Source organism: Phocoena sinus, chromosome 17 (assembly GCF_008692025.1).
Source record: "Phocoena sinus isolate mPhoSin1 chromosome 17, mPhoSin1.pri, whole genome shotgun sequence".
In the NCBI taxonomy this organism is placed as follows: Eukaryota; Metazoa; Chordata; class Mammalia; order Artiodactyla; family Phocoenidae; genus Phocoena; species Phocoena sinus.
The window spans coordinates 78,648,277-78,671,026 of NC_045779.1; the positions used below are offsets into that span (position 1 = coordinate 78,648,277).

Consider the following 22,750-nt stretch of genomic DNA (forward strand, 5'->3'; position numbering starts at 1 on the left):
ACTGAGCTCCACGACGTGCTGTTGAAGGACGTGGGTGATCGCATCCGCTCTGATGGCAGGTCATTGGTCCACCGGGCCAGCGAGGGGCGAAGGATGAGCAGAGGCTTCGGGCGGACCGGCGGTGACCTGGCGGCCACCCCCAGGTGGCCTCTTGTCATCGACCCTTCGGGCCAGGCGGCCACCATTCCTGCGCTACCAGGACACCAACTATGTGGACGCCGTGAACGCAGACCACCTGAGTCCGTAGAGGATCAGGCTGGCGCTGCTGGGGGCGCTCGGGTGAGGCTGGCGGAAGGCGGGAGGCCCCGGCCCTCCCCGCCCCACCCCTCGCCCTCCCCCCGCAGCTTCGGGAAGCCGCGGGTGTCCGACCCTGCGTGAAGTGGACCCTGTTCCTGGTGGCGCAGTGGCAGCTGGAGGCGGTGCAGCCGGGCCTGGCGCAGGAACTGCTGGGCCGCCGGCTGCTGGAGCCGAGAGGTTCCTGTCGCTGCTGCGACCTAACGTGGCCCGAGTACAGCACCAGCCAGTGCACAGGAGGCGCGCCTGGGGCACTTCCACCTCTTCTATGTCACCCAAGGTTCGGTGGCCGCAGCGCCCCAGGGCGCCGGGTCCGTGAAACGTGCACGCGTCCACATCAGGAATGTGGGAGTGCGCTGTGCAGGGGAGGGGGCCGGCCGGGAGCCCCCAGCTGGGGGACCCCGGCCGGCGGGCCCAATCAGTTCCTCCCGCCGTGGAGCAGTGCACAGTCGGGACGACGGGGGAGTTCGTGGTCCCCGCACCGGCCCCAGGTTTGGAGGAGCAGAAGGGGTGGGCGTTGGTATGCCGGCGGGTGGACAGACAGACAGACTAGAGGTAAAACGTAGTCAATTTTATTCTCCTTAAACCACAAAATAGAGTCTTTGGTTGTACAAACATCACTAGTTACAGTCTCGCCAGGAGGTCCCGGCTGGGGAGGGGGCAGTTAGCGGCCAGAACTCTTGAAAATGCTAACGGCCGGGTTAAAAGACTCGAGGCAAGGGTGGCGCTGGAGCTGGCAGGGCCCCCACCCCAAGTCGGGGGAGGTACCCTGACCCTCTAGGAGGGCACCGGGCCCAGGCCCCGGCGCCCCGGCCGCATGGCGCGGCGGCTGCTGCACAGGGCCACCTCCTCGGGGCCCGCGGTGCCCGGCGAAGGCCTGCCCAGAAGCACCACGGCCACCTCTCCATCCTCCTCTGGCAGACCTGGCCGGCGGGGGCAGGGGGTGAGCTGACGGGCCCCAGGCACCCTGGGAGCACCCGGGGCCGCGCCTGCCAACTCACCAGGGCTCGGAGATGGTTCCAAGGACCTCAGCTCCTCAGCAAAATCTGGGGACTGTGATGGGGAGAAGGGCTGCTCAGGGCTCCGCCCCAGACCTGCCTGAAACCACCCACCTGAGCCTGGGTGGGTCCCTGCCGAGCCCTGGCTGGAGGATGGGACGTGGGTGGACAGGACTGGCCACAGAGAGACAGGGAGGGTACCAGAGGAGGGGACAGGGCTGGGTGACAGGCACAGCAGAAAGGTGGCAGGAGCTGGTCGGGCTGTCTTGCAGAAGGGCCAGGAGGGCCCGGTACCTGCATGTCATAGACAGGTCTGGAAGAGGGGAGGGCTGCAAACACCCTGTAGTCAAACTTCCTCCCAGACAAGGCCTTGAAAGGACAGCGTGAGGAGAGAGGTAAAGAGCGTGAGAAGAAAGAGGGCTGGGGGAGTCTGGATCCCTGCCCCCCACCAGGGGAGGAGTGCAGGGAAGGGTGACAGCCGTTGGTTCCTCACCAAGCGTCCCGGGGAGGTGCCGGTCTGGAGGCCGAGGTCTGGAGGGACAAGAAGTGGACGTCGGGAGAGGTCCGCGCCGCAGGCTGAGCCCCCCGCCTCCCCACGACGCACAGACCTTCCAAGGGGGTGGGTGACGGGGTGGGCGCGGGCGAGGGGGCCTCGGCCAGGCGCTCCAGAGGCCCCCGCTTGCTTCGACCCTCCTGAGACTTGCTGAGGACCATCTGTGCGCGGAGAGCGTCCTGTTCCAGAGACTTCATCCTGCGGGCAGGGGAGCGGCGGGCGGGCTGGGCAGGGTCGGAGGGCGGGGGCGGGGGCGGGGGAGGGGCGGGGCGGGAGCAGCGAACGGGGCGGGGCGGGGCCTCACCTGGCCGCCCTCCACAGCGCGCGCTTCTCGGCCTCCAGGGCGCGGCGCTCCGCCGGGGACAGGGTCCGCTCAGGAGCCGGCAGCTCCGGGCTCTGCACGCGCAGCCGCTCCTGGTGGCGCCGCTCGGCCTTGGCCGTCCGCACCGGAGCGCCGCCTCCCTGCGGCGGGGGGGACGCGGGGCCAAGCCTGGGCCGGGCGACAGGAGAGCCAGGTGGAGGGGCGCCGCGCGGGCGGAGAGCGGGGAGGGGGAGACGCTGGGGGGCGGCCCCTGCCCCAGCTCACCCTGCGGCGGGGCCCCGGCCGGCCCAGGGCGGCTCCTCCTCGGGCTCCTCGTCCTCCGGGGCCTCGCCTTCCGGGCGCCCCGCGTCCACCGCGTCCCCCGCCGCCTCGCGCAGCATCTGCGTCCTCTTCTGTTGCAGCTTTCGGGCTGGGGGAGGGGAGGGGAGGGGAGGGGAGGGGTGGGGCGGGTCAGGTTGGGAGCCGGTGCTCCCCTCCCCGACCACCCCCGCCCAACCCAGTCGGCTGCTTACCTTCCTCCTCCTGCATCTTCCGCAGGTCGTCGGCGCCCACCAGCGACACGCGCTTAGGGGGGCCCCCGGTCTGGGGCACCCGCACCTCCAGCTCGAAGTACTTCTGCCGCTCGCGGAAGGACAGCTGCTCCGGGGAGGCCGTGGGCCCAGGCGTGGGAGGCTGGGGAGAGCACGCCCTGAGAGCCGGTCCCTCGGGTCTCGCACCCTGGCAGGAACACGCAGCAGGGGACCGGTGGGCCGCCCACCACCTACCTGGGCAGGGGCCTCCAGGGGCGGGTGCAGGCCGGGCACGGCGGCGAAGGTCCTATACGCCTGCTTCACGTTGGCGGGCAGCTCGTCAGGGGAGGGCGGGGAGGGGGGCTGGCGGACGGGGCACAGTGAGCTGTGTGGTGACAGCTGTCCCGGCTGCAGCCACCACCCATCCCACCACCAGCTGTCCTTGCTGACTGCCTCCCCGCCCCCCCACCCCCACGGGTCAGGGCACTCACGGATTGGGGATCACCTCTGCCCCTGAGGGCCGGGGAGCCCCTTGGCCAGGCCTGAGCCACTGGCTGGATCACCCCAGGCTTTGTCTGCAAAGGGCAGGTGCAGGGGCCAGGAGGAATCGGTTCAGGTGAGGGGATGTGAGGATGGGGGGGAGGACGGGGAAAAAAGAGAGACGGAGCCCAGGTGGGCGGCTGGGTGGGTGTCCAGGGTGTGAGGCCAACACTCACCCATCTGCCGTGTTGGGAAGGGGCAGAGGCTGGGAGCTGGGCTCCAAGCTGACACTTCCAGTGCCTACCCCTACCCTGCCACCAGGCGAGAGGGGGGTGCCCACGGCCTGGCCCTCCCCACGCAGCAGAACCGGGGAGCCTCTGCAAGCAGGTGGGGGTGGGGGCAGGGCCAAGCTGGCCCCCAGGGGCTCCCAGACGGGAGGATGGATGGGGGTGGGGCCGCCCTGACCACCCACAGCCCATCTGCCCAAGGAAGCCACAGGAGCTCCCCAGCCCCATGCCACCCAGCTCTGCCAGGAAGGGGCCCACAGGTTGTGTCCTCAAGAGTGACGGATGGCAGCTGGGGGGAGGCGCTGTCCCCTGGCAACCCCCTTCCCAGAGGAGGGGGCTCTGCAGATAGCACCCCCCCAGAGTCCTCCACCCCCCACCCCCGTGTGCACTCACCTGCTGGTGGCCAGGGGAACAGGGGGCCTCAGTCATCTTCCCGCCACTTGCCCCAGACGGTACCTGGAAGAGCCGAGTGGTGGGTGGGTGGGATGAGGGCCGGGCAGGGCTGGGGCCCCGCAAGGAGGACCTGGGGGCTGGGGTGCTTGCTTTGGTCGCACAGGCTGGTCCTCAGCTCCCTGACCTGACCAGCCCAGGGAATATCCCGAGATAGGCGGGCTTTCCCTACAGCGAGGCCACCCACCCTCCCCGTGAGCTTCAGAGATCCATGAGCTGGGGAGGCCCCGACTCCTGCCAGCCACCCTGCAGCTGTGCCCCTTTTGCTCAGAGGACACTGGGCTCCCATCCTGGGGACTTCCTGCTCTTGCCTGTCTGTGGTCACGGGAGGGAGGGTCTTCACAAAGGCCCCGAGCAGGCTCCCTCAGCCCCCAGGCCCCACTCGGCCTCTCACCCAGCGCAGCCTCCTCCCGACCACTCACGGTCGGTCCTGCGGGGTCTCCCAGCAGCAGCTGGTGGGGCACACCCTCCGGGAGGGGTTATTTCTAGCTTCGGGGAGAGGAATGAGAAGCACACGCCTCCCATCCGGCGTCCCCACCCCCAGCTGGGAGTGCTGGGCCTCCTCGCCAACCATGGTCTCTGGGGCTCCCGCAGCTGCTCCAGCCCGTCCTCCCCACCGTGGCTGGTGCCCGATCCCACCCTGACCACTCTGGTGGCCTCAAGCTGCCCCTGCCTCTGGCCCTGTCCCAAGCCCTCTGGGCCCACAAAGCCCCTCTGCCCAGCCTGCCTGGTGAGTCTGATGGCAAGAGAAGGGTTGGGGCGGAGGCCAAGGGCCTTCCAGAAGCTGGCCCTGCCGCGCCGCACCTCACACCCCAGGCTCTAAGGAGGGACAGAAGCATCTGCTCCACGGCTTGGCTCACGGCTTCAGGAGGACGAGACGCGTGCCAGGCCGGGGGGTGGCGCTCCAGCTTGGGCGCGCTGGCCAGTCCCCTCCTCCAGCCCCTGGGCCATGTGAGGGCCCCCACGGGCCTCAGCCCTCCCCCTGGGGGCAGCCGCCTGAAAGCCCTGCCCTGCAAGGGTCTCAGGCGGAGGGAAGGAGATTAAGACAGGGGCAGGACTGATGGACAGGTAAGCAGACAGAGGATAGGACAGGGGTGTGACAATCAGGGACTGACCCTCTGCACACTGCCGGTGCTGGGTGTGGCGGCCAGGGCGCGGCAGTCCAGCTTCAGGCTCTCCAGGCTCCGACCCTGGGGGGCAGAGTGGACACAGGGCTACCAGGGGCTGTGCCTGCCACCGAGTGTGGGGCAGGCAGCTGCTAGGGGGGCGGGGTGGGCAGCCAGAGCTCGGAGCCATGGGCTCGTGTGCGGAGAAGCCCACTGTGCAGGGCACGGACAACCCGGACACTCACCACGGCCTCTGGCCCCCACTGTGGGGTCTGTCCAGGCAGCTCCTTCTCCTGTGAGCAGAGACAGTGGTCAGGACTGACGGCCTTAGGCTCCCGAGCCCTGGGGCTGCTGGCTGCAGGCGGTTCTGACCTTGCTGGGGCCCTCGGGGCTCAGCTCCCGGTCGATGGAGGAGATGCTCTCCAGGCTGTTCCGGCGACCAATGCCTGCTGCAAAGGGGTTGGCGATGATGCCTGGGGACACCTGCGGGAGGAGCGGGCTGAGTGACCACACATACCTGAGGTGGCCTCTGGGGGCGGGCTCTGTGAGCAGCGCGGCCGCCCACTCGGGACACCATGCCACCATCCTGTCTGTGACTTGGGGCACCCACAGGTCACGCCTGTACACTGCATGCACCAGAGGATGTCCTGATGCGGGGCAGGATTCCCAGGCAGTGACGCTGGGCCACGGGGCAGAAAAGGCTGGCCACGTAACCATCACCCGGGGAGCAGAGAACTGACAACAAGATGGCGGGGGTGGGGGGTGGAGCCGCAACGTGCCTGACAGCACAGAGAGGGACTGAGGCGGAAGTCCAAGCGGCAAGGAGGACAACACTGGCTCTCACATCAGAAAAGTCTGCTCGAGTATGGAAGAGCTGACCCGTGGTGCTGACTGGAATGAGTGATAAAGGCATGATGTGAACACACGCTCTTCCAGAATTACAGAGATAATCGCAGGTGCAAAGGTGCCTACGTTCACAGGTGTGATTCCAGCCACTGAGAGGTCCTGAGACCATGACACCCCGACAGCCGTGAGCATGCCCAGGGCCCAGACTTTGGCTTCTAAGTATCACTTTCCACTAAAGGAACCAGTGCTCCTGGGTGGGAAAGTATGAAATGACCCCAGACATCTTGTGGCAGAAAGTAAGCTGCTTAAAGGAAGGTGGGTCATGCTAACAGGGCCAGGGCCAGCCAGAAGCCCCTCTCATCAGCCAAGTCTGGGATGGCTTGAGCACCAAAATCAACAGCAGTAGTGACAAACTATCACCTGTGAAATAAAATGGAAACTGGCAAATCTATGCTAAGGAAGAAGGGAAAACAACTCCTCAGGGCAGGAAGCCGCTCAACACATGTGGAAGGAACAACAGGGACGGCGCACGAGCTACCACCAGGGACTGAGGTATGGACAGCGGCGGGGCTGATGCCTGGGGGGAGCCCGACGAAGAGCAGATAGTTACACAGTCTCACAGCACCTCCCCACAAAGCACTTGTTAATTTCAAGGGAAAAGCGTCACTTTGCGGTGGAGCAAGCCGGAGACGCCCCCGTGGAGAGGGTCACTGACAGGACACCACCATCCATGCGTCCTGGTGGGAGGCCCTTGAAGACAGTGTCACCTCTGTATTAACCCTGCCAAAAGGGCATCCACTGAAGCCCGTCCTGAGGAAACATCGGACAGACCCACAGCGAGGGCTGTTCCACAGTGATGACGGCCTGTGCTCGTTTGAAGTTCAAGGCCAGAGTCAGGGAGACTTGAGCAGGCGTGGCAACCAGACACCCGCATGCCCCGGACCGTGGCCTTTGGCGTAGCCCCGAGACTGCTGGTGGGACGCACGCGGGGCCTCTGAGTGTTGACGCTTTCCTCCAACTTTTTTTTTTTTTTTTTTTTTTGCGGTACGCGGGCCTCTCACTGTTGTAGCCTCTCCCGTTGCGGAGCACCGGCTCCGGACGCGCAGGCTCAGCGGCCATGGCTCACGGGCCCAGCCGCTCCGCGGCATGTGGGATCTTCCCGGACCGGGGCACGAACCCGTGTCCCCTGCATCGGCAGGCGGACTCTCCAACCACTGCGCCACCAGGGAAGCCCCTTTCCTCCAACTTTAAAATTATTTTATATATTTGCTTATATCCTTCAGAAAGAAAGAATGGCAGGAGAAAGCAACACTAAGGCAGATGATGGCCTGTGGGGCGGAGACGGGACTGACTCCTCAAGGTGCGTGTCCGTAGTTTTGGCTTTGGGGCCATGTAAGACTTATAATAAGAAAGTGATCGGGCTTCCCTGGTGGCGCAGTGGTTGAGAGTCCGCCTGCCGATGCAGGGGACGCGGGTTCGTGCCCCGGTCTGGGAAGATCCCACGTGCTGCGGAGCGGCTGGGCCCGTGAGCCATGGCCGCTGAACCTACGCGTCCGGAGCCTGTGCTCCGCAACGGGAGAGGCTACAACAGTGAGAGGCCCGCGTACCGCAAAAAAAAAAAAAAAAAGTGATCTTTTAAAGTCATCTCTAAAAACAGAAAACAAGTGAGCCTAACTGTGTGTCGAGCTGGCAGTAGAACAATTCAGAGAATTATTTCAAGTGACTTAAACACACGGTATTTTGACTGTGCCTCCTCAGCGGATAAACCCTAAGGACATGAAGAAATTTAAGGTGCTATTAATGGGGACTTCCCTGGTGGTCCAGTGGTTGGGACTCCATGCTCCTAATGCAGGGGGCCCAGGTTCCATCCCTGGTCAGGGAACTACATCCCACATGCTGCAACTAAGACCCAGTGTAGCCAAATAAATTAAAAAAAAAAAAAAAAAAAGATGCTATTAATGGTCTCATTATTAGTAATAATATTGATATTGCTTTTTGAAATTATAATTATGGTAATGTTACTTAATTTACTGAAACGGTTTTTAAGATGAGAAAAAGAAATACAAATATATAATCAAAAAACCCAAAACCCGGTAACCTTAAATATGAATTGAAAGTAACAGCACAAATTCATGATTTTTCTCCTTCCAAAAATATTCACTTCCCAGGATTCATGTGCTGCGGAGGCCCAGAGCAACGACAGCTCAGAGCCACAAGCACCCGGCCAGTGACAGCTCTGAACCCCACACCCGGGGCTGCGGCAGGAAATACATGGACACCTGGTCACACCAGAGAGCAGGACGCTAACGAACGACAGGTGTCGCACTCAAAGGACACGGGAGCCACACTGCCCAACGAGGACGGCACACCGAGAATATACAGACCCTAAAAACAAAAAAACACCTCTGTAGCCATCTTTGGGGGTTTCCAAGGCACCAGCTTGTTATTTAAAAAATCAACAAATGAAAGGAAAGAATCAAAGTATTTATCACACCTCTCCTGTATAAAATCTTATTTTAGGATTAAAAAAATAGCTGATAAAGAAAATTTCTTCCTTACAGAAAGGTCAGTAGAATAAAAGCAACAGATGTAGAAGGAATAACTGAAGGCTTCTTCTTTAGAGCTGTAATCAAGGAAATACTGAAAAACAAAGGCAGTCTTGATCAAATCCTAAAGCTGGTTAGTTGAAAAGTCCATTCAAATACACAAGACTTTGGTGAGTATGATGAGAAGGAAGAGGCAGCAGAAATCAGATCAAAAAGGTGACAGAACCACAGAAGAGGAGAAGAGGCGGAGGAGAGAGAATATTCCCAGCCTCGCACCAACATGCTGAGAACTACAGCGAGGAGGCTTCTTGGAAAGTGCACAGCGGCCCCCGAGGCCCTGCAGCCGAAGACTGGCCACCAGGGCTGTCCAACTGTACAGGAGCCCCCAGGGGCTGTGGCCCAGGACAGTCCGCCCCACCACCGTGCAGAGCACCGGGGAGGAGGGACAGGGTGCGGGCTGACACAAAGGCGGGTTTGCAGAATCCAATCAAAGTTCGGGGAAATGGCTGCAAACTCGGATTCCTATACGGGTCACATGGGTCAATGCAGGTGAGTCAGGTGGGCCGAGGTTCGGAGAAACGGGGGTGGGGGGACGAACGGTGTTACCCCTTTTCCTTTCAAGCACCAAGCCAGCCAGAGGAAACCTGTGCGCTGAGCCTCAACCCCACCTGGCACAGGGCTGTAAAAACCATCAATGAAGGGACTTCAGAAAACTCAACACCCACTTCAGAGAATAACTCTTACGGGTTATAAATGGAAACAGCCCTCCAAATTTAAAAAAAAATGCTATAAAAACTACAGCCTGGAAGTTGGCACAAGGGAAGGCCACTGGCCACCACCACCACCGGGTCCCGGGGGGAGGGAGGGGCCTGACCTCCCAGGAAAAGGGGACCCACAGCCACCAATCGGGCCGCACGCAGGGCTGCTGCTAGGGGATGAAAGAAAGCCACCGACGAGAATTAATAAGGAAACAAGATCAATCTATGAATGCGCTTGGGGAAAACTTACACAGTCGGAGATCAAAGCTAATCCCTGAGTCCCAACCAACTTTTGTTAGGGAACTTGGCAGGTCCATTTAGGAAACACATGAAAATAGACTAAACTTTTCAAAAGAAGAAAAAAAAGTGGGTGACTTCACCGGTTAGGCCTTGAAACACAGTCTAAAGTGGCTATACTGAGGACAGCAGCATTGGCCCAAGAGCGCATCCGGCTCCCCAGGGCCACATCCCGGGCCACAGGAATGTGGATCTGACCCACAAGGAAGTCAGATTTCCCCAAGTCAGTGGGAGAATGACAGACGTTTTAGTGCATACCACTGGGACCAAAGATCCATTTGCTTGAAAAGCAATTCCAGGTGGATTACAGAGCTATATGTTTTCTAAAAAAGTGCTTTGACAATCTTGCAACGGAGAAGATTTTCCTAAGCAAAAACCAAACCCAGGGATCATAAAGAAGTTTAGAAGACTTAATTCATAGAAGTCTCCATTTCTGTAACCCCAGAGAGGCCGTTCCTAAACAGCAGAAGACAAAACCACTCACGCCCTATGTAATAAAAGACTGAAACTTACAACACAAAGGAGCTACTGCTAGTGACACGAGTTAAGTGAATTAGTGACTAAAGACAAACTCCCAAAACGAAAAGGACGAGGAAACTAGATGGCACTGCCTGCCAGATCCCATGGGAATAGAAGCTGGTGCTGCCCGAGGCTGGGAGGGGGTGGGAGACGGGGCAAGCCTGTGGCCTCTGGCCCAGCAGAGGGCCTCTGGCCCACTCTTCCAGGACTCCTTCCTGCAGAAACTCCCCCAAAGCAGAAAGATGGGCTCCCGAGCGCTCTGGCTGGTAACACAGCACAGATACAGCAACGCTGGAGAGAAGGCCAGATGCAGGAAGTCAAAGAACCACCAGCAGAGCACAGCGAGGGCCCCTGTGAAGTCTGGAACACACCAGCCCCGACCCTTTACCCCGAAGCTGGATTCATTCTCTTTCTTTGTACAGAAAGCTTTAAAGTAGGTAAATGTATGGACTAAAACACTTAAACACACGTTTTAATTAAGTAAATGGAAGGCAAAGACTTCTCTGGAAACCTGAGAGAGACTGCTCCCCAGAAACGACAGGGTTCCAGTGACTACACAGAGATGTGGGCACGGAAGCCAGCAGAGGGTGGCCCCAGAACCCAGGGAGTGGGGCCTCCAGCCCTGGAGCAGAGAACACGAATGCAGAGTCCTTCCCCATTCAGGAGACAACACACAGAATGAGGGCGATCCTCCCCAGCAGCGCAGGGCAAGTGGGGCAGTAAGTCACCATCCCAAAGATCCACTGCAGGCCAAACCAAGGTGACGGCCCCATCCCAGAGGTTGTGCCAGCAAGGGCACCCCAGGGAGGAGCTGGCGGCCACTGCGGGTGATGAGCCTTGAGGCCTGGGTGGGCATCAGCTTATGCCAGGGGCCCGGGGACAGCCGTGGAGAAAACAAAACGGAAAAGAGCAGGACAGCGGGACCCTCCCGAGCAGAGGGGACGCTGAAGCTTGGAAGCCAGGCCTGTCCAGGACACAGACTGGGCCGGGCACCAGGCCTCCAGAGCCCAGACACTCTCCAGGGGGCTAGGAGGTAAGACAGCTGCGTTCTGCCACAGGCCCACCTGGGATGGGGGGATCCTGGGTGCCGAGCTCCCTGCTGAGGCGCTGCCAGGAAGAGCAGGATGGCGCCTGGGCCAGCAGGGTGGGGTCCTGTGCGAGTCTGCAGGGAGGCCGTGTGCCCGGCTCTGCGCCACCCTGCCCCGGCCCAGCGGCCACACGGTACAGGTACTGCTCACCTGGAGGCAGGTAACTCAGCCTTTTCTTTCAAGACACGACCAGGCCGTCTGTGCACATGCTTCGTCCAACCCGGGCCAGAGCCTCCACAGGCCACGAGCGGCGGCCAAGACCAGGGCCCGGCACCACCCTGGTCACCCCTGAGGCTGACTCACGACGGCGGAGCGCTTCCCAGGCTTGCAGGCGGAAAGGGTCGGCTGTCCCAGCCCGCACAGGGTCAGGTCACCGGGACCCCTCCAGGGAAGGACCCAGTCCCCGTGGCAGAGCACCGGCCGGGCGGGGGCACTGACCTCGGGGGCGCTGGCGTCGAAGCCGTCACAGACAAGCACAGTCAGGGTGTCGCCCACGCTGCGTAGCAGCTGCACGGCTTCGCCGTGCGTCAAGCCCAGCAAGCTCTGCTGGTTCACCTCCAGCAGCCGCAGCCCCACCCGCAGGCGACCATCTCGCCCGGCCGCTCCTGTGGGGCTCACCTGCGGGGAGACCCGGCCCCAGAGCTCAGGACCAGCCCATGCCCGAGCCCCCTTCTGCCCCGAGGAGTGCAGTGGAGCGGGGCCGACGAGGCGGGGCGCTCACCTTGGAGATGAAGATGCCCTCGTCCGTGGGGTCACAGGGGTTCCCTGCGTGGCCCTTGGCGCCGCCCCGGATGCTGATGCCCAGCTTCTCCCCAGGGGCCTTCTGGATACAGAGCTCCCGCATGCCCGGGGGCGGCGGGTCCCTCCGCACGAGCAGGACCAGCTCGAGGCAGGGCCGCAGCAGGGCGCTGACCGCTTCCTGGTGGGTGGCGTCCCGCACATCCTGCCCATTCACTCCCAGGATGCGGTCCCCAACCCGCAGGCCACTGCGTGCAGCCAGGCCCCGGGGGAGCACCTGTTGGGGGAGGGTGGTGAGCGGTGGGCGGGGGCTCTGGCTGCCCTGTGCTTGGGCCGGGCCCTCTATGCACAAGGATGCCTGCGGGGTCCGCCCTACCTTAGAGATGAACACGCCGGGCTCCTGGACGCCAAATGGGTGGCTGGAGTGGTCGGAGCCCCCGACGATGCTGAGCCCCAAGGGGCCCCCAGCTCTCGGCAGACAGATCTCCTGGGGACGTGGAGGGGTGGGAGGAGTGGCTGGAACAGGCCTGGCAAAGTACCAAAGGGGCGCTTTCCAAGCCCAGAGAGTGTGTGGGATCAGGGCGCTCCACTGCAAGGAGGCCGTTTTGCGTTACACAGGAGACCACAGGAGGAGACCCGCTACTGAACGACGCCCTGGTGTCCTGGAGCCGCAGAGGGCGTTAAGTACTTGCTTCCCCACCAGTGCGGCTAGCACCCCATCCCTAAAGCCGTGTGGACGTGGAGGAGGGGGCCGGGGAGTGGTTAAGGGTGGGGACTGGGGTCTCACCTCCACTGGGTACGGCCCCTCCAGGGCAGCGGCCAGCAGACTGGGGGCCAGCCTTAGCGGTCCGGGCTCCCCAGGGTTGGCAGTGGCCATGGTGGTGGTGGTAGCAGCAGGGGGTGGGGGTGAGTGTGGCGGAGTACCAGGGGCAAGCGGCCCCCCGGCCTCCCGTTCCAGCAGCAGGGCGATGGTGGGAGAGGCAGCGGTCAGCAGGGAGACGGCGTGGTCGTGCCTGGCCTCCGTCACATCCACCCCGTCGATCTGCAAAAGCGTGGCCCGTCAGGGGGCCCCATGGGGCGAGTGAGGCGGCTGGGTACTGGGAGGGCCCCACTGCCCCCACTCACGGAGAGGACGCGATCGCCGACCTGTAGGGTGCCCGCCCGGTGGGCGGCGCCCCCCTCAGCAATGCGGGAGATGAAGATACCCTGCAGGGGAGAGGGAAGGAGAGCTCTTGACTACAGGCTGGCCTGGCCCTGCCCCCCAGCAGCCCTCCCTGGCCCTGCCCACCCGCCTCACCGGGTCTCCAGCCCGGTAGGGTGTGGAGCCTTTCCCCCCAGCGATGCTGAAGCCCAAGCCCTTGTCGCTGCGCACGAGGCAGGCCACGCGACGCTGGCGGAGGGGCCCTGGCGGCTCGGGCTGGCGCGGGCGCGGGCGCAGACCGCCTCCCCACCGCTCCCGGGGGCTGTAGTCGTCCTCAGGCCTCAGAGGCGTGACGGTGACCGCGTTCTCGGGCTCCACCATACGCTCCCGCCACAGCCGCACGTGCACGGTGGTGCCCGCGCCACGCAGCGCCTCCACGGCCTGTTGATGCTCGGCGTCCTGCAAGGCCACGCCGTTCACCTGCAAGCCACAGCGCTCGTCAGGGCAGGCCCCCTACAGGTGGGCAGGCAGCGCAGGGGACAGGCACCAGGGAAAGTGGTGGGTCGTCACCACCCCTGCTATCTACGTGTCCACCGCCTGTGCGAGCCCGGGGCCAGGACGCCCGCTGGACGAGAACAGCAGGCGGAGGCCCCTCCTGCGGGTCCACACCTCGGTTCCCAGATCTGGAAACCCCTGCCACGCTCTCATCTGAGCAACCCCACAGCCGAGCGTGCCTGCGGTTTCTGGGCTTCTAGCCCCTTGCCTCCACCCTGACCCCGACTCAGGCTCTCCCAGCCATCGGGGTACAGCAGTTCCTCCATAAAACTTGGATGCAGAACCAGCCCCGCCTGGCCCTGCAGCCTTCTGTCCACTGGCCCCCTGCCCCGTGGGCCGGGCACACTGCCCTCAGACCCTGCCCTATGGTGACAGCTGTGAGCACCGGCACGTGGCCTCCCGCGATGAGCTCACCTGCCAGGGCTGGGTGGCCAGGTGCACAGGCAGGGGTTCCAAGGCAGAAACCAACCGCCACCCAAACGTGTTAGAAGTCCGAGCCCCTCCTAGACCAACCCTCAGGAGCAGATCCCTCCTTGAGATCGCTGCTCCTAGCACGGCCAGGGCCCCACCCCACCAGGCCTCCCGCCCAGACGGGGGTCTCTGCCTCAGGGGCTGGCATCTGAGCCCCCTGAAGCTCTGGCTTATGAGCTGCACGCTTCACCAGTGGCCCTGTGCTTGGGGCTCTCAGGAGAAGAACTGGCTGCAGGGGAGGCAGCCGAGCACCTGACAGCCAGGATGTGAGGCCCCGAGGGCCCAGTATTTCACTCGGACAGGGGCCGGGGGCTGCCGACTCACCTCGAGGAGCTTGTCGCCTACTCGGACCCCAGCCTGAGCCGCAGGGCCCTCCTCAGATACCCGGGAGATGAATATACCCTGGAGGACAGACAGGAGCTGAGGCCGAGGGCGTAGGCGGAGGCCACAGAGAGGCCTCACCCTGCCCTTCTTGGGGAGGGGCCCTTGGCAGCTTTGCGAGGCCCAGAGGCCCCCAAGTTGGGGCTGCAGAGACGCCCAAGGGTGCGGGAAAAGCAGAAGTGGGCCTGGGGTGGTCAGTGGGGCCGGGCGCGGGCCGCCGCGAGGTCCCGGGTGTCAGGGAGCAAGAAGGTGCCGGTCAAAAGCTTCCAGAGAATTTTGACCCCATGCCTGGCACAGCAGCAACTAGCGAAGGAAGGTGAGGCTGAAGAAGACTGCAGGCAGGCGGGGCAGCCCCAACCTCCAGGTCCCCGTTCATTCTCTGGGGGACGGGGACCCCACAATCCTCAAGGCCACCAAGCGGCGCAAGCAGGACGGAGTGGGCAGGGCAGCAGCGGCTCCTCACCTCGTCGTCACCCTTGTAGGGCGTGGAGCCCTTGCCGCCCGCGATGCTGATGCCCAGGCCCCCCGTCTGCCGCACGATGGTGAGCGTCAGCTGGAAGCAGAACAGACATACGGTGTCCAAGGACGGCCGAGGGAGCGGGGCTGCCAGTGGACTCAGCAGGAGGCGGGGAGGGCCCAGGCCCCCCCGCCACTGACCACCTCTCCCAGGGCTGGCTCGGGCCACAGAGGAGCTGGACAGGGCGGGTAATGCCGGGCCTGAGGGAGTACAACCCGGAGAGAGCCCTCGCCTGAGGGTGACGAGGCTGCCCTACGGTGCCTGGGCCGAGGTGCCGCAGGCAGGGAGGTGGGGGATGCCCAGCACCCCCCCGAGACTGGCCACCCTCACCTGGAGGCCAGCGCCCTGTCCCCCCACATCTGTGCCAGAGGGCAGTCAGGCGCCCCAGGCCCCGGCTCTGAGGTGGCAGGAGGAGGCCTGCGCAGGAGCGGGGGAAGGAGACGCAGCGCCCGCAGCCCGGGAAGCGAGGCCAGCGGCAGCCCGGGGTACAGAGCACAGGGCGGCAAGCGAGTACAGACCTCTTCCTCCTCAATGCGAGCGGGCTCTATCAGCAGGTTATTGGCCTGGTCAAACGACACCCCCTGTCAGGACAGGACCAGCAAGGGCATGCAGGTCAGCTACGCCCAGCCCCGCCACCGCCTTGCCCGGCCCCACCTCGAGCAGGAAAGAGAGAAAAGACCACACCAAGCTCCCACAGCCTGAGTGCCGGGCCCTTCCTGCCCGTGCCCGTGCCTGTGCCTAGTGCTGCCCCCAGGCGCGAGGTCCCCTCCAGTCTGGAGGCCCGGCTGTCCCGGTTTTGACTGTCCAAGGCCCTCTCAGCTGTCACGGCATCGTGCCGCCGTGCTCAGGGCAGAACCACTGACGACGCAAACACGGGGGTGCTGTGGCAGCCGGGCAGCCCACGGAGAAGACCGGACCCCAGGGGCCCCGTGAGAGGCACCTGAGGACCAGGGCAAGGAGGCGGGCGAGGGCCCCATGGCTGGCCTGAAGGCCGCCCTCAGGAGAGCCAGGGCAGGCAGAGGGACCCGGGCAGAGAAAAGGGGCCGCCCGAGCCCTGGGACGGGGCTGCGCGGCCAGCAGGGAGCTCTGGGTGGAATCAGCAGCCGGCCTGGAGAGGAGGGCGGGCGGGCGGGGACAGGCACCTCCCTCAGCTGCTGGTTTCAAGACACGGGCCTCGAGTGTCACCTGAGATCCCGCCAGTGCGGACCGAGGGGCCTGGCCGGCCTGGCCTGGGCTGGCGCGTGGGGTCAGACCCACCTTGACAGAGGGCGCAGAAGCCACAGCCCCCTCGCTCTCCTCCTCCTCGCCCGCCTCCTTGGCTCCCGCCGCCGCCGCTGCCGCCGCCGCCTCCTCGGCTTCCTCCTCTTCCTCCTCCTCCTCCTCCTCCTCGGCTCGAGGAGCCCAGGGCACGTGGGGGCCGTTGTGCCAGCCCCCGGACCCTACTGGGCCCTCACTGTCTGGCTGTGTCCCCTGAAGCAGCGCCACCACGGCCTCGGGCTGGGGCAGCTTGGAGATCTTGAAGTGCTTCTTGTAGTGGGGCGTGTCCTTGCGGATGAGCCGCTGCCTCTCACCCGGCACGGGCCAGGGGGCCTCCAGCTGCCCCGCCTCGCTCTCGCCATCCTCCCTGGGCAGGAGCAGCGTGTCCTCCGCGAAGCGCACCGTGGGCTGCGAGAGGCCGAGCGGGAGGACGTCGGTCTGGCCCACCCCCACTCGGGCCCAGGGAAGGTGGCAACAGACAGGGGCTCTGAGAGGCTCCCCGCCGCTCGGATCAGAGAAGGATGGGGATCGGTGGGCCAGGAGGCTCTGCCCACCCTGTGCGCTGTACTCTGAGCAGCCTGGCGCTGGGGTGCCCGTCAGGGCCACGATAAAGGTCCCTGGGGGGCTGGGAGCAACCCAAAAGGGGGATGTGAGGCGGTGACGGATGTGGGAGGGCAGGGCCCATGCCAAACCTGGCCATGGGGTGGAGACCCTCATCCCCAGGCCCTCGCCCCTGCCTGGGGCAGCAAGGCTCCTGCTGGGCTCCACATAGGAAAGAGCACACCTGCGGGGCCCTCCTGCACCTTGACCGGTCCTGACAGCAACCTGCTTGGGAAGGAGGAGGGGCAGGGGGAGGCGGACCCACCCCTGGGCAAGCAGCCTTCACGGCCAGTCTCACCTCCTCATAGGTCTCCTCTGTGACCTCCTCCTGGGAGGTTGGCGTGGATTCCTGCTGGCTCGGCTCCTCCTCCTCGGCCAGCAGGCCCTCGGGCTCACCTTGGGAGGCTGTGCTGGCAGACAGGTGCGAGTCCGCACTCAGGCCAGACTCGGCGCTCAGCCTCTTCTCCTGTGGCGGGGTCAGGTGGTGGGTCAGGCCACCTATTGGGGGACCCCACATTGCAGGCCACCCAACCTGGGGCTCCCTGCTTCCTGACCACAGCACCTCGTGGGCTCCCCTCTCCCAGCTGCCCCTTCCCTGCAGGGAGTGGAATCTGTGCTCAGCCCTCTGGGGTGCCCCCTGTCCCACCCCCAGGGAAGCCACACTCCACCAAACAGCTACGGGCACACAAAGCCACTGCTCTGTGTTGCAAACCCTAAAAGGTCTTTTGAGTACCCAAGGGGACGCCAGCACGGTGAAGGACAGGCACCCCAGAGCGAGCACGTCTCTGCAGACAAGCTGTAGCAGCTTCCCTTCCCAGGGTGGAAGGCTCTGTGTCACAGGCACAGGCCCTGCCACTTGTCCCCCAGGCATCAGATGTCCTGCTGTACCCCAGGGCCCCTAAAGCTTTCCCTAGCCCTGCTGCCAAAGCTCCTGAATGAGTAGAGTTAGGCCTGCTTGGTTCTTGCCCCAGCCCCCTTCACAAAGGCTGACAACGTAGACGCCCAAGAAAAACACCACAGGGAACGGGCCCACTACTCAGTCCCCTCTGCCAAGGCCCCAGCTGTTTCTGGCTCCTCTCTTGCAGCTGCCCGCACGTCCACGCCACACAACCCCCGCGTCTGCCCAGCAGCCCTCGGTGGAAGCAGCCTGCTCTGAGGGAGGGTGTGGGCGCTTGGCCCCGAGCCCCCCACTGCAACCTGGTGCCTCTCCCGGCCGGCTCCCCATGCCCACACAGGGCCCTGGAACCCTGCACCCAGCCTGGGGTTCCCAAGCAGGAGAGCCTGTAAGGCGGGCATCCCTCCCACGCCCCGCGGGTCCCCCCAGGCACCTCCTCCGAGGGCGGGGGTGAGGGTGAGTGCTGCGTGCAGTCGGGCCTGCAGGAGGTGGCTTCGCTTCGACGCTCTACACCCCTCTTCATCACCTTGAGCTCGCTGGGGTGAGGCGTAGCCCGACGCTGCAGGCCCTGCAGCGGGCACAGGGGTGAGGGGCGGGGCGGGGCCGGGGTCAGGCAGGGGTGGGGAGGAGGGAGCCCCCCAGGGACCCCACCCCCCCATACCCGTTTCTCGGCAGCAGCCTCCTCTGCGTCCTCGTCGCCCGCGGGGGCCTCTAGGAACTGGATGACACTGACGCGGCCGAGCGGGGCATCACCCCAGCTCTCCGAAGGGCTGCTCCTCGGCCCCGGGTCCTCTGCGGAAGCGCGTGTCAAGGGGAAGCCCCTCCCCACCCGAGGCCACGCCCCATCCCGCCCCCCCAGCAACCTACCGAGGCTGAGCGGGGGCTGCTGGGGCAGCAGGTAGCAGGTGAGCACCTTCTCGCCGGTCTGGGCGTCGTCCTCAGTCTGGAACCGAAGCATGGGCTGCGCCTGGTTCTCCGCCAGCCACAGGGCCTTTAGGTTGAGGTGCGTGAGTGCGAACGGCAGACTCTGCAGACTGGGGGCCGGGGGCACGGTTAGCTCAGGGTGGGGGAGGTGGGGGGGGCACAGCGGGCACGGTCAGCTCAGGGGGTGCCAGGCCAGGAGGGCACGGGGGCTACTCACCGGTTCCCGGCCACGTCCAGCACATGCAGCTCGGCCGTGTGGGCGAGCTCCGGCGGCAGGACCGCCAGGCGGTTGTCCCTCAGAGAGAGAACGCTGAGTGCCATGCAGCCCCCGATCTCAGGCGGCAGTGCCTCCAGGCGGTTCCGGTCCACGTTGAGGTTGGTCAGCTTGCTCAGCTTCCCCAAGGAGCGGGGCAGGGCCTGGCCGGGAGGAGGGAGGATCGGAGATCAGCAGAAGCCCCCGGGAAGAGTGAGGAGGGAGCTGAGTGCTTTCGGAGGGCGGTCTCTGCCCCTGCTCCAGGGCCCCGACCCCTCCAGCCACTGGTCTCTTGCCACTCCACACGCCTCCAGACGTCCCCCCGTCTGCATCCCATGCTAACTCTGAAACCAGCCACCAGTGGGGCTGGGCCCCACCGTCAGCAGGTTCTCAGTGAGGATCAGCTCTGACAAGTTCTCACAGTCCCCAATGGCCTCCGTCACCTCGCAGAGGCGATTCTGGTCAACCTTCAAGATGGACAGCTGCTTCAGCTGACCTGGCATCAAGAAGACACGGTGACGGGGCTCAGTGAGGCAGGGAGCCCAGTCAACCACACGACTGAAACAGCCTGCCCCTCACCCTGCCTCCTGCACCTCGAGAACGCTGAGAGCTCACCCCCCCACCCTTGCCATCCTGCTGCCAACCTGACCACACCCACCAGCTCCCATGCACCCGCTGCCCGCGACCTGCCATCGTGCCCTCACGAGCTCACCATCCCCGCCCACCACCACAAGCTGCCTCGGTTCCTCAGGAGCAGCCCCAGCCATCCCACTCTGGCCTCAGGCCGGTCTCCCCCTCCTTGGGGCTGTGTCCCAGGACCCAGCAAAATCAGGATCCTTACCCCAGAAGCCTTCTCTAGACCTGGTTTCACCCCCAGCCACACCCCTCCCAGCACTAACCAATGCCGTCAGGAAGCCGCTGCAGCCAGTTCTGCGAAAGCAGCAGGTCGGTGAGCAGCACCAGCCCCCCGAGCTCCGCAGGCAGCTCCTCCAGCCGGTTCTCCGACACATCCAGGCACACCAGGCGCCGCAGATTCCCGAGTTCCTGGAGGCAGGTGCAGAGAGTCAGGGGACGGACAAGCATGCAGCGGGGGCAGCCACACCCTCACTCACCGGGGGCAGGGCCGACAGCTGGTTCCGGTCCAGCCACAGCTCACGCAAGTTGGGCAGGGCCCCCAGGGTGTCTGGCTGCAAGAAGAGACAGGGACAGAGTGACGGATGAGGCTCACTAACCCTGCCTGGCCCCGCCCCACCCACGACAGCCCCGCCCTCTCCACACCAGCACTTCCAGATCGTTGCCTCCCAGATCCAGCTGTTCCAGCTTGACCAGGAAAGACAAGGACCTGCAAAGGAAACAGAGCAAGTCCTGTCGTGGCCACACGGCCCGTGGTCCTTGGGGCCGAGAGGCCTAGGGCGGCTGCTGGCAGGGCCAAGCCCACTCACGCAGGCAAGGACTTGAGCAGATTCTCCCGGAGCTCCAAGGTCACCAGGTTGGCGAGACTGAAAAAGATCAGGGCGGGGCGTGAGAAAGGTAGGACAGTGGGGAGAGGTGTAGGAACAGGGCTCTACTGAGCCCCCCCACCACCCAAGAATGCACTCACTTGCCCACATCCCCAGGCAGCGCCTGCAAAGACACATCATTCAGGGCCAGATGAGCCAGGCTGCGCAGCTGAGTGAAACCTTCGGGGAGCCTAAGTGGAGCAAGAGGTCCTCAGATGCCCAGGCAGAGGCTGCAGGACCTCCCAAGCCCCACTACCACCCCTGCCGTGGCCACCACCCACCTGGACAAAGGATTCCCACTGAAATCTGCAATCTCCAGGGCTTTGCAAAACTTGATGCTCTCGGGGATCTCAGGGATGTCTGTGAGGAGAGAGGGGTCACCACGGAAACATGCCCACAGCCTCCAGGAGCTCAAAGCCCTTCCTGCCATCCTCAGATTCCACCCCAGACCCGCCCCAGGCTCCACACCATTCCGAGACACGTCCAGCTCCACCAGTTGCATGAAGTTGGCCACCTCAGGGGGCAACCGCTGGATCTCGTTGTCACTCAGGCCCAGCTTGCGCAGGTTCAGCAGCCGAAAGAAGGGCTGTGGGCAGGGGGTAGGGTCAGGGGTGACGGGCCCTGTAGCAGAAGGCCCCTCCCTGCTCCAGGCCACACAGGAACCCCGGGTCCTGTCCCATCACCCTGGTCTGCAGTGAGAGATGCAAGGAGACAAAAACAGATACACATCTTCCCACACTTCTGACTTGTGTCACCTCAGAATCATCCCCCCCCCCCACCCCGTACAACGCTGCCACGTGACTTACCTTATGCGTTCAAGTCTCAGCTGGAAAGTCACTTATCTTTTCTGACCTGATGAGTTCCTTGCTCTCTGTGTTCCCTCAAGGCTCCACCCACCCCCTGAATCACCTCTTCCACCCACCCAGCAAGTGGGCCCTCCAAGGCCTGTGGTGGTTTCTGCTACTGCGCCCCAGCAGCCACCCCAACCTGAGCCCATGACAAGAATTTAACAACTACCAAAAAAAAGTATAAAGAAGGCAGGAGAGAGCCACAAATACAGACTGCACGCGCACAGGGGCTGCAGGCAACGTGTGGTGGGCCCTGGAGTGACCGTGAGGAGGCCCGGTCCAGGTCCAGAACGGAGCCACACCCTTTGTGGCACGCAGCCCCCAAGCATTAGGCCACTTTGCACCCCAACTCCAAAAAGGAAATCCTTTTGTGACCTACTTCCTTTAACCTCCTCTCCCAAGTGGCCTTAAAAGGAGGAAAATAAGTTGTCCAGAAGGAACAAGGCAGCGGGAAGTAGACGGACCACAGACGTGCCAAGGACAAGCACCTTAAGACGGCTACCCCCGACCCCACCCCAGCACCCAGGAGGAAGAGGAGAGCAGTCCGGACAGAAGCGTGGCCTCCCCACCTCCAGAGCAGTCCAGCAAGTTCCTATCAGTCAGTCACGCCGGGTTCACCTTCCACCCTGATGCACTCCAACCCCATCCACCTTCCCCCACGGCTTTCAATCTGCAGCTCCTTCTCTGGGCTGTGACCATCCCCGCCCCCAGGCAGGCACCCGATGACCGCTGCCACCTGGTGCCAGCGCCGGCGGTGGGTGAGGAGGGTGGGGCTGGCCGGGGTGGGGCTCTGGCCAGTAAGAACCATCAGGACCGACTGGAAACTGCGGCGTCCCGCCCGGGCCAGCGCCTGCTGAGGGCTCAGAGGAGCGGGCTGTCGCAGCCAGGCCGAGCCCGCCGACCCGGTGCGAGGGCTGGGCCGGCGGCAGGTCCAGCGGCCCCTCACCTTGGGCAGCTCACGCAGCTGGTTGGCGTCGAGGAGCAGCTCCTCCAGGCTGCGGCTGTAGCGGTAGATCTCCTCGGGCACGGCCTGCAGTGAGCAGTGCCGCTTGTCCACCGACTCCACGTGCCGGTTGCAGCGCCACAGCGGGATGCACTTGAGCATGGTGCGGGCGGGCGCGGGCTCAGGCGGCGGGCGGGGGGCGGGGCTCGGCCCACATGAGCGCCGGGCCGGCCCGGGCGGGGGAGGAGCCGGGGGTGGCCCGGGGCGGCGGGGGCGGCGGGGGCGGCGGGGGCGGCGGCGGCGCTGGGCCCGGCCCGCGCTCGGGACGCTCGGACCACGGCGGCTTGGGCGGGGGGCGCGGCCCGGCCGACGCTCAGACTCTCAGGAGGCGGCGGCGGCCCCGCATCCCGCCAGGCCCACTTGACCCGGCCCGTCCGCTCGCCCGCCGCTGTGCCGCAGCCGGAACCGCCGCCACTACCCGCCGGACTGCCCCGCCGACAACCGCCGGCAGCCGCGCAGCCCGCCGGGAAGCCGAGGCCCGCCCTCGCCGCACCTCGTCGCCCCGAACTGCAACCCCCACAAGGCCTCGCGGCGCCGGTGCGTCCGAAGACCCGTAGCGGCACCGCGCACGGCCTGTCGGGAAGCTCGGGTCCCTCCCCCTGACGCAAGGCATGG

General features: G+C 64.4%; 1 protein-coding gene across 16 annotated transcripts; it reads right to left on the minus strand.

Annotated features, from left to right (window-relative positions):
- Nucleotides 1-844: 844 nt before the first annotated feature.
- On the minus strand, nt 845-22,586 carry SCRIB (scribble planar cell polarity protein). 16 transcript variants are annotated; one of them, XM_032610025.1, is made up of 38 exons: nt 22,079-22,586; nt 20,753-20,870; nt 20,566-20,644; nt 20,386-20,475; nt 20,228-20,284; nt 20,064-20,127; nt 19,898-19,972; nt 19,685-19,829; nt 19,163-19,281; nt 18,750-18,949; nt 18,476-18,642; nt 18,270-18,400; nt 18,042-18,176; nt 17,012-17,179; nt 16,114-16,521; nt 15,375-15,437; nt 14,803-14,892; nt 14,283-14,360; nt 13,089-13,412; nt 12,917-12,997; nt 12,579-12,833; nt 12,168-12,278; nt 11,775-12,068; nt 11,492-11,671; nt 5,372-5,482; nt 5,245-5,292; nt 5,009-5,083; nt 3,837-3,899; nt 3,168-3,251; nt 2,932-3,039; nt 2,680-2,839; nt 2,432-2,576; nt 2,150-2,335; nt 1,901-2,043; nt 1,786-1,823; nt 1,587-1,661; nt 1,296-1,347; nt 845-1,217 (listed from the first exon to the last, which is right to left on the minus strand). In XM_032610025.1, the coding sequence occupies exons 1-38, from the start codon at nt 22,235-22,237 to the stop codon at nt 1,072-1,074; spliced, it is 5,025 nt and encodes a 1,674-aa protein (XP_032465916.1). In that variant the 5' UTR covers nt 22,238-22,586; the 3' UTR covers nt 845-1,071. The 16 variants fall into 16 exon arrangements, with proteins under 16 accessions (XP_032465916.1, XP_032465919.1, XP_032465914.1 ...); XM_032610028.1 differs by lacking the exon at nt 3,168-3,251; XM_032610023.1 differs by having other exon boundaries at nt 845-1,347.
- Between the last annotated feature and the right edge of the window lie 164 nt (nt 22,587-22,750).

What these genes read in the sequence shown, in the direction of transcription:
- SCRIB (XM_032610013.1), bottom strand. Translation starts at nt 22,237, where the DNA reads ATGCTCAAGTGCATCCCGCTGTGGCGCTGCAACCGGCACGTGGAGTCG. An exon ending in CAGAGGAGACCTATGAGGAG is followed by an intron (nt 16,522 to 17,011) that starts GTGAGACTGGCC and finishes GGCCTCTCGCAG; the next exon opens with CCCACGGTGCGCTTCGCGGA. An exon ending in TCGGCGATCGCGTCCTCTCC is followed by an intron (nt 12,834 to 12,916) that starts GTGAGTGGGGGC and finishes ACGCTTTTGCAG; the next exon opens with ATCGACGGGGTGGATGTGAC.